Source organism: Argentina silus (assembly GCF_951799395.1).
Source record: "Argentina silus genome assembly, chromosome: 10".
Lineage (NCBI taxonomy): Eukaryota > Metazoa > Chordata > Actinopteri > Argentiniformes > Argentinidae > Argentina > Argentina silus.
In genome coordinates this window covers 8,807,454-8,820,360 of record NC_139664.1, presented here as the reverse complement: position 1 = coordinate 8,820,360, position 12,907 = coordinate 8,807,454, and the positions used below count along the sequence as shown (strand labels likewise).

Sequence of the window (12,907 nt, the reverse complement as noted above, 5' to 3'; positions counted from 1 at the left end):
TCAACAACATCCCTATTGAAATATTCAATTAAATTATACAGTAAAGACAGTTACTTTAATCACCTACCTATATGACAATAGAATGGACATAGAATAGTTATATATTTTCGTGTTGTTACGCATTGCACTTTATTCCAGGGATGAGTCCTCCGCCGTGACATCTGTTGCACTGGGGTTACCGCAGGCGCATGGGATTGGGCGTCATAATCCGATTAACTACTAGTTGTCTAACTACCGATTGTATCGGCTCTCTATTCTGAATGTATGTGCATTTCTGACCAATTTAAGATGCAGAAGTGAACAAGACAAGCGGAGAGACACCATCCGAAAATCAGACACCTTACGGGTGACCAAGAACATCTTCGGTCATCATATTTCTGCGCCAGGAAGGTGAACTAGAATGTTCTTAGCAGGTCAAACTAGCGCTAGCTAACATTACTTCACTAGATCGCCCACTTACGCTTTATTGAGGGTTATCTGACAATCTGTAAATTAGACTGCTGCTTAAAGTAGTGAATGGGCCTATAAAAACTCAGTGAAAAGTATTACATGTCAACATTCACAGTGAGGCAAATACACAATGAGCTTAACAACTCTTGCTACTTAAGTGGACTTTATTTGGCAGATTTATTTATGATGTGCCCTTCCCTGCTTCAAGATGCTGACGCTGCGTCGGATGTTGGGGTGCGCGGGTGCTCGTCATTGCTGTGCCCCGCGTCTGGCCCAGCTGCGCTACAGTACTGCAGCAAAGCAACAGGTAGTAGGCCTGGCCAAGTCAAAACCTCACACCTCAGCAGCGTGTTCCACAGAGTTATCCAACTGCTTCTCTTTATTCATCATTATCTATCTATCTATCTATCTATATCTATATCTATATCTATATCTATATATATATATCCCTGTGTGTGTTCCCAGGAGAAACCAAAGAAGACCACATTTGGTCCCTTGAGTGACCAAGACCGGATTTTCACTAACTTGTATGGCCGTCATGACTGGAGGTAGATACATAACAGAACAAACACAGCTTCATACATCAACTTCATAGCCTACAATCCAGGCTATACATAATGTTGATAAACCATACTGTAAATCTCTCTCTCTCTCTCTCTCTCTCTCTCTCTCTGTCTCTCTCCCTCCCGTCAAGTCTGAAGGGGGCGCTGCGCCGGGGCGACTGGTATAAGACTAGAGAGATCCTGCTGAAGGGGACTGACTGGATCCTGAATGAGGTGAAGGTCTCTGGCCTAAGGGGGAGAGGGGGAGCAGGTTTCCCTACCGGTATGAAGTGGGGCTTCATGAATAAACCCAGCGATGGCAGGTAAGGATGACTGATTGATTGATTAATTGGTAGAAATTACCCTGTACTCAAGCCCAACCATAATCATAACCACCTAGAGTAGTTAGCTACTGAGTCAGTCTGTTTCAGTGCTGTTCAGCCACATGTGCGTGATGGTGAATGCTGACTGGGGTATATCGCCTCTCCCCTCTCTCTCAGGCCTAAGTACCTGGTAGTGAACGCTGACGAGGGGGAGCCGGGGACGTGTAAGGACAGGGAGATCATGCGTCACGACCCCCACAAGCTGGTGGAGGGCTGCCTGGTGGCCGGGAGGGCCATGGGAGCCCGTGCCGCCTACATCTACATCAGAGGAGAGTTCTACAATGAGTCCTCCAACCTACAGGTGAGACATTTCACAACACATGGATGAATGGATGGGTACATAAACACATACACTGCCCTCCCCTGCCCTGTCTCTTCTACACACATCTAATATTCATTTTGTGGTTCTGTCCTGTCCTCTCCTCTTTTGCATTTCACTGTATACTTGTATGCACGTGACAAATAAAGACTCTTGAATCTTGAATCCACCAGATTGCAATAAACGAAGCATATGCGGCAGGGCTGATAGGGCGGAACGCGTGCAACTCAGGGTATGATTTTGACGTGTTTGTGATGCGGGGGGCGGGAGCGTACATCTGTGGGGAGGAGACAGCGCTCATCGAGTCCCTGGAGGGCAAGCAGGGAAAACCCCGCCTCAAACCCCCCTTCCCCGCTGACATAGGTAAGGGAATGGTCCATTCTGACATACTGTAGGTAGATATTTATATAAAGGAACTTATAATTCTAGGCAGTAGGCTAATTGAAATTCATTGAAATGTAATTTTAGATCTCACTACATTCCCTGCATCCTCTAGGGGTATTCGGATGCCCGACAACAGTTGCTAACGTGGAGACGGTTGCTGTGGCACCTGCTATCTGTCGTCGAGGTGGGGTGTGGTTTGCAAGCTTTGGGAGAGAGAGGAATTCCGGGACCAAGTTGTTCAACATCTCTGGTCATGTGAACACACCATGTACAGTGGAGGAGGAGATGTCCATATCTATGAGAGAACTCATAGAAAGACACGCAGGTGTGTGTGTGTGTGTGTGTATGTATGTATTACTCTATTTTTTGTAGTGTTGGAGTGACTGACCCTCTCTTTCCCTCCCCTCTGATTGGTGCAGGAGGAGTGAGGGGTGGCTGGGACAACCTATTGGGAGTGATCCCTGGGGGCTCCTCCACTCCCATCATCCCTCGCTCTGTGTGTGATGATGTCATGATGGACTTTGATGACCTTGTCCGTGCAGAGACTGCTCTGGGCACTGCTGCCCTCATTGTCATGGATAAATCTGTATGTTCTAACTCATTCATAATGAAATAGGCCTAAAGTACACCAACTCTCAAGTACACCAAATCCCCAAAGAATGTTCAGTCAAACTAATTCACTTTGAATCAGGTCAAACTTTATTTTCTGTATATTGATACACATTAGTTGACTGCGAAACAAATGTATAACCAAACAAACTCTGAAGAATGCACGCTGTTTATTCCAGGCTGATGTGATCCGAGGTATCGCCCGTCTGGTTGAGTTCTATAAGCATGAAAGCTGTGGCCAGTGCACCCCCTGCAGGGAAGGTAAGGAACTGCAATCTCTCTTGTAATACATAAAATCGAGATCCCTTTTTCGTTCTCAGTACAGCATGGTCGGAAGCTCTACATTCATGGACATATACAGCAATGAAGACAAGACACACAATACCATACAACTGACAGACATGATCCAATATTAACCACCTCTCTCCCTAAGGTGTGGACTGGATGGATAAGATGATGTGGCGGTTTGTGCGTGGTGACGCTGCTGCCTCAGAGATTGATATGATCTGGGAGCTGAGCAAACAGATTGAGGGCCATACCATCTGTGCCCTGGGAGACGGGGCCGCCTGGCCTGTACAGGTGAGACTGGGGGTTAACTCAGGCCCAACTGAGTGGAGAGTAACATGTGACTGTGGGACTGGAGGTTAAGATACTGACTACATCGGTATCCCCTCGCTGCCCTTCTCTTCCTCTCTAGGGTCTGATCCGCCACTACCGTCCCATCATGGAGAGCCGCATCGCTGAGTACAACAAGAAGCACCCAGCCAGAGAGACTGAGATTGAGATGGTCTGATAGACTTTGACTATGCTGATCTTATCACGCCTCACCTCAAATGATTCATATTGCTTACTGGCTGGTTCATAGTCCTTCAGTTTTGTTTTTTTGTTATGTTTGTTTATGAACCTAGTAGTACCCATGGAATCTGTCTACTTTGTTGTTATTATGTAATCATTCGCTTCCGTATTCATTTGTTAATTCATTCATCAATGTGCAATACTACAGCTGCCCTCTGAGTACTCAAAACAACTACGCACAAATAAAGTTTCATGAAACTGGTCTCGATGTTGTTTCCATGACCATAACAATAGCTACAGAGACCACTATGCTCTTATAGATTTCTGCTATGGGATGAGCTTTCTCTGTCAACATTAATATCACTGTCATGTACCATTTAGTACCAACATGGAAGATTTGCATCTATTTATCGATAGCTTAGCATTCCCATATAAGGCCCTGGGGCTTCAGCATCACTCACCTCAGCTGCCCCAATAATGCTTCACAAAGCATCACATACACATTGTATTATACAAGAGCATAAACACATTTTTAATGCTGCCTTTACCAGGGGCAAAATTAAATGAGTTTCTTTTTGGTGATAATTTGTTAGACAGCTATTCCACTTCCATTGTACGCTTTGTCCTATTGTTTTGAATGAAAGAGACACACAGCATAAATAATGTTAATTTATTCCACAAAAGTATGAGAACAGTTGAGAGTAGATTGACTTGCAGAAAAGTCCAACAAGCATGTTTTATGATCTGTACTCAAAATGAAGGAAGGGGAGGGGAGAAGTCTCGCTAAGATTTGTACAAGGAAAATAAAAGGGATGGAAGGGGGGATGGAAAAGTGGAAGAGGGAGAAGAAAAGAGGGTGAGAAATATACAGAAAATCATATTTTACAAAGAAAGAATTCAGAATTATGCTAAAATCCTTCACCTCAGTTTTTGTCTAGACAAGCAAATCCTATGGTGGGATGATGCGTTCCACAACAAACCCCCCCCAAAAAAGAGAAACAGGGTATCAAAATCCACCACGACTGTCCATTCCTCAACTGCGTCTTTTCTAAAGAGTTCAGACATGGAGTACAGATGAATCTGTATTTAACAAAGTTTGGAGCATCTTGCTACTTGGCTCATATGAATCCAGCTGAGGAGTCTGGGGCTGAGGCTGCAGTAGTCTTTTCTCTTTGGAAGAGTCAGTCAGTTCATTTACACACTAAACACCTCTTCACAGCTGAGCACTAAGCAAAAGGAAATCTAAGGTCACCAGAAACAGGGACTCTATTCAGTCTGTATTACAGGAGGGACGGCTAGGGGAGAGGGGAGAAGGGGTTTGGTTTGAGGTGTGAAGGTCCTATCTTGGGGTGCCATCCAAGAGGGGATTGGGGCCAGGAGTCTAGGGGTTTGATATGTGGGTATGAGGTCTAAGTCCTGTCTTAGGGTGCCATCCAGAAGGGCATTGACTGCTGCGTCTGTGTTTTGGCACGAAGGGGTGGTGGAGGGGGGCAACGGTACCCCAGTGTCCAGCCCAAGGAGGTGGGCGTGGGGGGATTCCCCCCGGGGTTACCTGCCCCCGAGGGTTTCGGGGTGGAGTGGTGGTCCTCCTCTTCGTCTGAGGAGTCGCCCGTGTACGCCACGAGCCCTGCCCTCATGCGCTTCACTGAGGGCTCTGAAAGAGAGAGGGAGAGAGAGAAAAGGGGGAAGGGGGGAAAGAGAGAAAGAACATTGGGAAAGAGAGGGGGAGAGGGGGCACACAGACAGACAAAAACATAGACAGAGAGAGAGAGGAACAAACATAGACCAGCACAAATGTTCCAAAAATGACATTTGCGAGTTAATTGTTTACCAACACATGTTTTAGGGAGAGAAACAGTTAATAGATTGCATTGGTTTTTTGGCAGCAATGGTGAGTTAGGTAGAGGAGTAGAGGAGGAGGGGCATGAGTCGGCAGCAGCCATTGGTCGGTAGGGAGCCGTCCGATCATGAGGCAGGACAGCGTCACAGGGAAGAGCCGTGCCCCACCCCCAAGCAGCATCCAGAATCCCCCAAGAGAGACATGGAAGAGAAGAAAAACACAGAGAAAGAGAAAGAACACAAAAAAAGAAAGAGTCTCGTTAGTGAGGGGGGCGCACAAGGCACAGACACTCCAGTCTGATGACGTCATCAGAATGGGAAGGTCGGAGTGGGGTACGGTATCAGCTAAACCGAGAGAGGGGTGCCCAACACCAAAGCGACCCCATACTGTAGGCCCAACCCTAAGACAACTAACTTTGCTCCTAACCAGCCTGCTCTCAACTCTTTCTAGGGACATGCTATGTGCCAAATGTAATTCGATAGAGCTTGATTGGGCTTAATGCTATTTCATGGAAGTTCTCAACAGGCAAAATGCTATTTGTCACTATTGCAGGGCGGGCCTTAAGGAGGATTAAAAACACATCTGATCCTGGAACAGAGGTTAGGTGCAACACTGTCCTACTCTAGTCCCCTACTATGCAGAACCAGGGGCAGGGGGGGTTGGGCAACGTGCTTAATGGCTGTGAGTTGGGGTTTGAGGGACACAGAGAGTCCGGGGGGGGGGGGGGGGGGGGGTTGGAACTTTGGATTTGGGGGTCAGGGTTTCACACGGGGCTAGGCCCTTACCCAGGAGGCCTTGCAGCGCCCTCCTCTCTTCCGTCTTGGGTCGTACTCCTCCGTTCATGGGCATGGGCGGTGGAGGCATTAGCTGCCGACTGGAGAACACAGAGATAAGGGGTGGGAGAGAGGGAGAGTGTCAGTAGCAAAGTTTCAGTTGTTTGATGAGCTAACTTAACAAAGCTACAATTGAGGAGCATTCAGAGTCAGATCAGCCTCATGCCTCCAGCATAACCTGATGTTCTGACACCACAACTCAGATGTTCTGAATTCCTGACTCTTTCAGAAGAAAAACCCAACAGCCTCCTCATACCTGTCCCTCTCCCTCGGCGGGCCGGAGGAACTCTGTGGCGGGGGTCCTGAAGCCTCGGGGCTGCCCACAGGGAAGCCTGCACCTAAATTAGTCATATGAATGGGTCCATGCTATGAGCAGAAAAACACACAGGCGCATTAGCAGACATCCTCCCCCAAGTGTACCCTCCGATAAACCACTTCCTCTAACTGTTTTTGTTATCGTTCATATTATTATTGTAGACTTATCTAATCTATGCATGTAAATAACATAACCAAAATTGTGTGCAATAAGGAACTTGCTACCATGTATTAAATGCTATCAACTCAACCACTAACTTATTCACTTAGTCCTACATCAATAAATTCAAAAAGCACAATTCAATGTATTGAAATATTGAGCATGCTTGTGTTAGATATTATTGCATGAATACAAACAGCCTATTTTTTATGAATCTGATGTAGCCAACAATACCTTTTGAAACCTGAAACTCCAGTCTAATCAGAAAAAACATCAATAGGTAGGATTCAAAATGAAGGGATGAGTATGAGTCACACTGTAGACCCAGTCATGCATCAGATCAACTAGGTCACTTACAGAGTACATATTTTCACTTACTGAAACACTAATATTGAGACAGACATTGAGAGGTGAGTTCATAAAGACAGTGAGCAGAAGGCGGGCAGGGAGAGAGGAACAGAGAGAGAGGTTATGACAGGGAGGGGGCAATAGAAAGACAAGAGAGAAACATACGGAAAGAGAAGGCATGAGAGAGGATGAGGAGGATGAGGAAGAGCAGGTGATCACCTGGTATCCCAGCAGGCCGCTGTCCCTCTCGTCTGGCACCTCCTCTGTGAAGCGTCTCTTCTGTGGCGGATTGGATGGGACCACAGGAGGCGGGGCTTTTGGCAGGGCTGGGGCAGCAGTAGGATACGGAGCAGGAGGGAGATTCTGAGGAGAGAGAAAAACAAAAAAATAATTTATTAAATTTAAAAAAAAAAAGAGCAGTTAACTAATCAAGGCCTTGAACAAAAACATTTGACACAATAACCAGAAGTGAACATTACTGATGTATACTGACAATTTTAACAGTCTACATCAGTAAATTTCAAACTGAATGAGCAGTCAGACTTACCTGTGGTAGAGAGACGGGGACAGGAGGGAGGGAGTACTGAGAGCTGTGAGGGGGGAGACACACAGGTGCTCCGTGGGGTATTGGAGGGGGTACAGCGTATGGGGGAGGGACAGGCTGGGGCTGGGGGGGAGGCACGGGCAAGGGGTAGCCGGGTTGGAACCCTGCAGGGGGGTAGTAGTGGGGTTGGGGGGGCATCCCGTTGACTACTGGGGGCTGGAGGAAGCCTGGTGGAGGAAGAGGAAGCGCACGTCAGGATACATTACATTAGAAAGCATCTAGGTAGAACATAACATCAGAAACAGATTAATGGCTGGCAAACTGAATGTGACGTGCTTGTGTACCTTGTGGGGGCATCATGGCACTCATCTGATTGAGGAAGCGGGAGTACTCTGCATGCACCTGGAGGGAGGGAGAGGGAACAGAGAGAATAGGACCCTAGATCAAGGTGGCAAAGACAGGATTTAGGGTGATAATGATGATATATCTAAAAGGTAAGCTTCTATATGAAGCATCTTTGAAAGAGACGGTCACAGATACTCACAGTCTGCAGCAGGTTATCACACAGGGTCTTGGCTGCTGCGAGACCCTCCGGTTTGGGATGACTGGAGGACAGAAGGATGAGAAAGAAGGGGATTTAGACATGGGCTCTTCAACCTGGTCTAGATGCAAATGGTATCTGAACCAGGATGTAGTTGAGTACATTGATTCTGGTCTCTCTCTCTCTCTCTCTCCTGAAACAGACATGTGCATGGCTTCTAGTCACGATAAATAAGAATGGTATTTACCTAATGTAGATGTACATGGGTTCGAAGGCCTCTCGCCCAGACGCGGGCTCCAGACAGCCTGATCCTTTGCCCCTGAGGAAGACCTTGGCCCCCGTCTCAGCCTGGATGTGCTGAAGGTAGGAACACCCAGGGCCCTCCACCCTCTCCTTTACTGAGAAACCCTGGATGGCATGCTCCAGACCCACAAACAGCTTGTCTTGCACATAGTGCATCTGAAGGGGGCAGCAGAGAGAGAGAGAGAGAGGGAGGTAGAGAGAGAGTGAGAGGTCGAGAGAGAGCGAGAGGTAGATATATATATAGAAGAATTACTGAACAGGACTTTAATGCAAGCAATATGTTTTGATTATCCCTGGACATCTCAGTGCATACAGGTATACAGACAACATCAATGAGATAGGCAGGACAGTCTTACCCCGGACTGGAAGTGTGGTTTGTGGGTCATGGGGGGAAGTGCGGGGGGCAGGGGATGGTGTTTGTGGAACACTGTGACTGTGGCCCCTCCATTGTAGGAGGAAGAGGAGGAGGCCGTGGACGTGGCGGCCTTTACCACCCCGTTCAGAATGATCTCCTTTATCCTGTTCACCGCTCCTACAGAGAGGCAATCACCCATTATCCTTCATTCTACATCACTCATGAAAAATATATATACTCAATTATATAAAAGATAAACCCACCCGCAACAGTATATACAGTGGTCCTCTGTGGTTCAGTTGGTAGAGCATGGCGCTAACAATGCTTAGGTTGCGGGTTTGATTCCCGCGGGGACCATATATACTGAAAGATTTATGCAAACACTGCAATGCAAGTTGCTTTGGATAAAAGCGTCAGCTAAATGGCAAATACTATATACACAGTGCTGCTTGAAAGTATGTGAACCCCTTTTTTTAGTTTTTACCATGAAATATTTATTTAATCAGAACCAGTCTTTTTTTATCTGACATAACAGGTTTATATTTACCAATTTCATATGTTGGTTTAGAGAAAATCAGGTGTGTAGTAGAAAAACTAAATTATAAAGAAATTAGTGCAGGTGCAAAAATAAGCTAACCCCAAGTTGCATTGGTTAAATCAAGTAGTTAAGTAGAATCAGGTGGGTAAATAATTGGGTATCAAATGAACCAATCAAAGGAGAGATCTTTAGGAAAGAGTTTGGGTGGGACTCTGATAAACAGAGATAAGAAACCTGGTCAGTTTTGTGTTACCCATACAAGTGAATGCAAAACACACTATGCCGAGAGGAAAGGAGATCTCAGCAAATCATTTACAAATCAAATTTAACATGACAGCAACTCGACCTAGAAGTGGAGGCCCTTCCAAAATATCCCCAAGAAAAATAATTAATCAGGTAAAAGCCAACCCAAACATAACATCTAGAGATTTGCAGACCTCCCTTGTTGCATCTCAGGTGCAATGCTTCAACAATAAGAAGAACACTGAATTGAAATGGCATTCATGGGAGGGTTGCTAAGAAGAAGTCTCTGCTGTCAAAAGAACCAAACTACCCGTCTTAACTTTGCCAGAGATGACCTAGACAAGCCTGAAGGTTTCTGAAGTCCGTTCTCTGGACAGATGAGTCCAAAATTGACCTTTTTGGTCACAATCAAAACCACTGTGTTTGGCGAAAACCCAACACTGCCTACAACCAAAAAACCTTTTCCCTACAGTCAAGCATGGTGGTGGGAATGTCAAGATATGTGGCTGCTTTTCCTCCTCTGGACTTGGATGACCACATCATTAAGGGAACCATGAATTCTGAGGTATACCAAGAGATTCTTGAACAGAACGTCAAGCCATCAGTCAAGGAACTAAATCTGGGCTGAAAATGGGTCTTCCAACAAGACAGCGACCCATAGCATTCAAGCAAATCTACCAAAGAATGGCTCAGAAGAAAGAAGATTTGTGTTTTGGATTGGCCAAGTCAAAGTTCTGACCTCAATCCAATCGAGATGCTGTGACAGGGCCTGAAGCGGGCGGGTCATGCCAGACACCCCTCAAACCTCACTCAATCGGCTGAGCTCTGTAAGGAGGAGTGGGCAAAAATCCCTCAAAACAGATGTCAGACTGATTAGTGGCTATACGAGACGTTTACTCCAAGTTATCGCTGCTAATGGAGGTGCCAACAAGCTATTCACTGAAGAGGTACACATATTTTTGCACACATTAAGGTTTTGGTTAAATAAACCACTTTCGTTAAATAATGTTTGTGTTCATTTTAATATTTTATGCAAAAATAATGACCATCCCTGTAGGGTTCACAAACTTTCAAGCAGCACTGTATTATATATCCAACATATCCCACAACGGCAAAAAAAGAAAAGATAGAACTAAGATAGAAGCCAGAGCCACAGAGGAAGAGTCACAATACTGTATATATAAAAGGTACAGTGGTAAAAAGAGATGTACTGACTGTCGACGAGTTCCCTGGTCTGTCCCTGGACGTGTAGGTAGAGAGGCCGGTCACTACGGAGAAGGAAAGAGTGAGCTGTGCTTATACGATAAAGTTAAACAACAGATCACAGTCTCTATGGATGATCACAACATGCTATAGTATAGATGCTCCAATAGATACAGTTGTCATAATGGAGTATACAGGCAGCAGAACTCACCCCTGTAGAGCCTTGCCCTTCTCTTCTGCTGCCATGTAGCGCCCCCTGGTGGACACAGCAGCCCCACTCACTCTGCTGATCTGCAGGCAGATGGATGGAGGTAAATGGAATGTAATCCTTTAGACAGTGTCCTCCAGACGAGAGGGCATCAGTTTTTACACATATCACAAATACAGTGGCACTTATCAGAGACTGGCAGTATATGTCAATGTTGTCTGATGGTTAAACCACCCAAACAAATATGTATAAATCATTACATCTATTTGTTGATCTATAAGCTCATTGATCGCATTGGCTCTGACCTCGTCCTGAGTCTGTCCACGGGTCAGGAGGTTCCTGCAGGTAAGTGGAACATCGTTGATCTCCACCTCCGCCACCACCAGGTCGTCCTTAGCTTTCATAGGCATCTGGGGCTTCGCAATACCCACAACCTGTTAAGGGAGAGACAGGGAGGAAAGAGAGAGGGAGGGATGGATGGATAGATAGACAGACAAAGCATAGGATATGAGAGGGGGAGAGAGAGCAAATAGATAGTAAGTGAGAGAAAGGGATAATTATTTTGCTTGGTTGAGTGGTACTTCATATTTCACAAGTCATTATAAAATGTCCACCTACGAGTCATAATGGTTGGTTGATATTGTGTTGGATCTCTTACCTTGTCAGGGGGTCCGGGGGGGCCTATCTGTGAGGGCTTGAGCTTGCCCTTGGCCACCAACATGGCGTTGATCTTAGCAGCCACAGCAGCCGCTGCGTCCAGAGCCCCTGTGGGCGCTGACTCGGCCTCCCCCATCCCACCAGAACCAGGACCTGGGCCAGGCTGGTCCCATTTACTACGGCGCCTAAGGACAGAGAGATGGGGAGACAGAAAGAAAAGGGAGATAACAGGAGAGGGAGAGGGAATAAAATGGTAGAAAAAGGAAAGGAGAGAGAGGGAGGACAGGGAGGTGAGAGATGGGGAAGAGAGAAATTAGGAGACGGGAGAGGGGCGTGTCAGTAAGGGCTATTCATATGTAGTAGGTTATATTGCCCTCCCACACATATAATTCTTAAAAGTTATACAGGCTAATCGAACGTTAGCTACACACCAAACATCTCCCTCTATTCACACCAGTTTGCTAAATCAGGAATTGTGACGATCTGCATACCAGCACGGGCTAGCCAGCAAACTAGATTTCTAATTGCTAACACATCAACTGGCTGACCCGATGACTCTGAAAAACGGGACGTCTCGTGAGCACTCGGCCAAAATGTACTTATTAGGACATCTGACTGGCCAACAATTTTATTATAGCCAAGTAGCAGCTAGTATTGCCTGTTTGACAGCTCGTCCACTCTTCACTACTGTCACCAACACAGCAACAACACTCCGCCATTACGTGCTAACATTGTTAGCTAGCTAGCTATCTGCTCAGTGTTGTGAACAAGTCTGCAGTAAACACACACAGCGTGACCACAACGTTCAGTGTTTCTTCACTCACCCGCCGTTATGAGTTCCACCATATGACATCAATATTATATTTGATCAAGTTTTCCCTGGTGTAAAAACACTACAAACTCCACCAGACTTCCAGGTCAGCTTGTCCAGACAAGACAGAGTGGTGTTACGAAAACATCTGTCACCTAGCTGTTTTTGGTTTCCGCTTCCGTTTGTGACCGGTGTTATGTCGAAACCTGCCTCCATCAGATATAGTCATGGCTTTGGAATACCACAGTGCCGCAAGGGGGCGCGTGACAACGCCGCTTCTGTACTTTGGTTCATGCGAAAACACATACCAGGTGTGTGAGGCCTCACCTGATGCAGCCCTGCCACCTTGCTGCTTGCTTCTTTCATCACCTGCCTGCCACCCTGGGTGAATTCTCAGAGGAGGCATTATGTCGGCCCAAACTTTCCAATGAAAGCCCGTCACAGCACGGACCTGAGACCTCATGAATGTGGGCTCTAGCCCCAGCCAGATAGCTGTGTTGTAGGAGGATGCTGAGACAGGTAAGGT

At 46.3% G+C, this 12,907-nt stretch overlaps 2 protein-coding genes across 3 annotated transcripts; one reads left to right on the top strand and one right to left on the bottom strand.

The window, feature by feature from the left end:
* Nucleotides 1–658: 658 nt before the first annotated feature.
* On the top strand, nt 659–3,716 carry LOC310810783 (NADH dehydrogenase [ubiquinone] flavoprotein 1, mitochondrial-like; the record flags this gene model as incomplete). The annotated part of the gene is made up of 10 exons (XM_083678634.1): nt 659–757; nt 916–998; nt 1,145–1,315; nt 1,493–1,676; nt 1,868–2,057; nt 2,191–2,403; nt 2,498–2,664; nt 2,867–2,948; nt 3,121–3,266; nt 3,385–3,716. The coding sequence occupies 10 exons, from the start codon at nt 659–661 to the stop codon at nt 3,478–3,480; spliced, it is 1,431 nt and encodes a 476-aa protein (XP_083534760.1). The 3' UTR covers nt 3,481–3,716.
* Nucleotides 3,717–4,147: 431 nt separating this feature from the next.
* On the bottom strand, nt 4,148–12,520 carry khdc4 (KH domain containing 4, pre-mRNA splicing factor). 2 transcript variants are annotated; one of them, XM_083678129.1, is made up of 14 exons: nt 12,395–12,520; nt 11,572–11,755; nt 11,219–11,347; nt 10,917–10,996; nt 10,718–10,770; nt 8,723–8,898; nt 8,311–8,522; nt 8,067–8,127; nt 7,867–7,924; nt 7,526–7,749; nt 7,198–7,341; nt 6,412–6,521; nt 6,108–6,196; nt 4,148–5,136 (listed from the first exon to the last, which is right to left on the bottom strand). In XM_083678129.1, the coding sequence occupies exons 1-14, from the start codon at nt 12,421–12,423 to the stop codon at nt 4,904–4,906; spliced, it is 1,782 nt and encodes a 593-aa protein (XP_083534255.1). In that variant the 5' UTR covers nt 12,424–12,520; the 3' UTR covers nt 4,148–4,903. The 2 variants fall into 2 exon arrangements, 1 of the variants encoding a protein (XP_083534255.1); XR_014554432.1 differs by having other exon boundaries at nt 5,076–5,136; nt 6,412–6,493.
* Nucleotides 12,521–12,907: the final 387 nt, after the last annotated feature.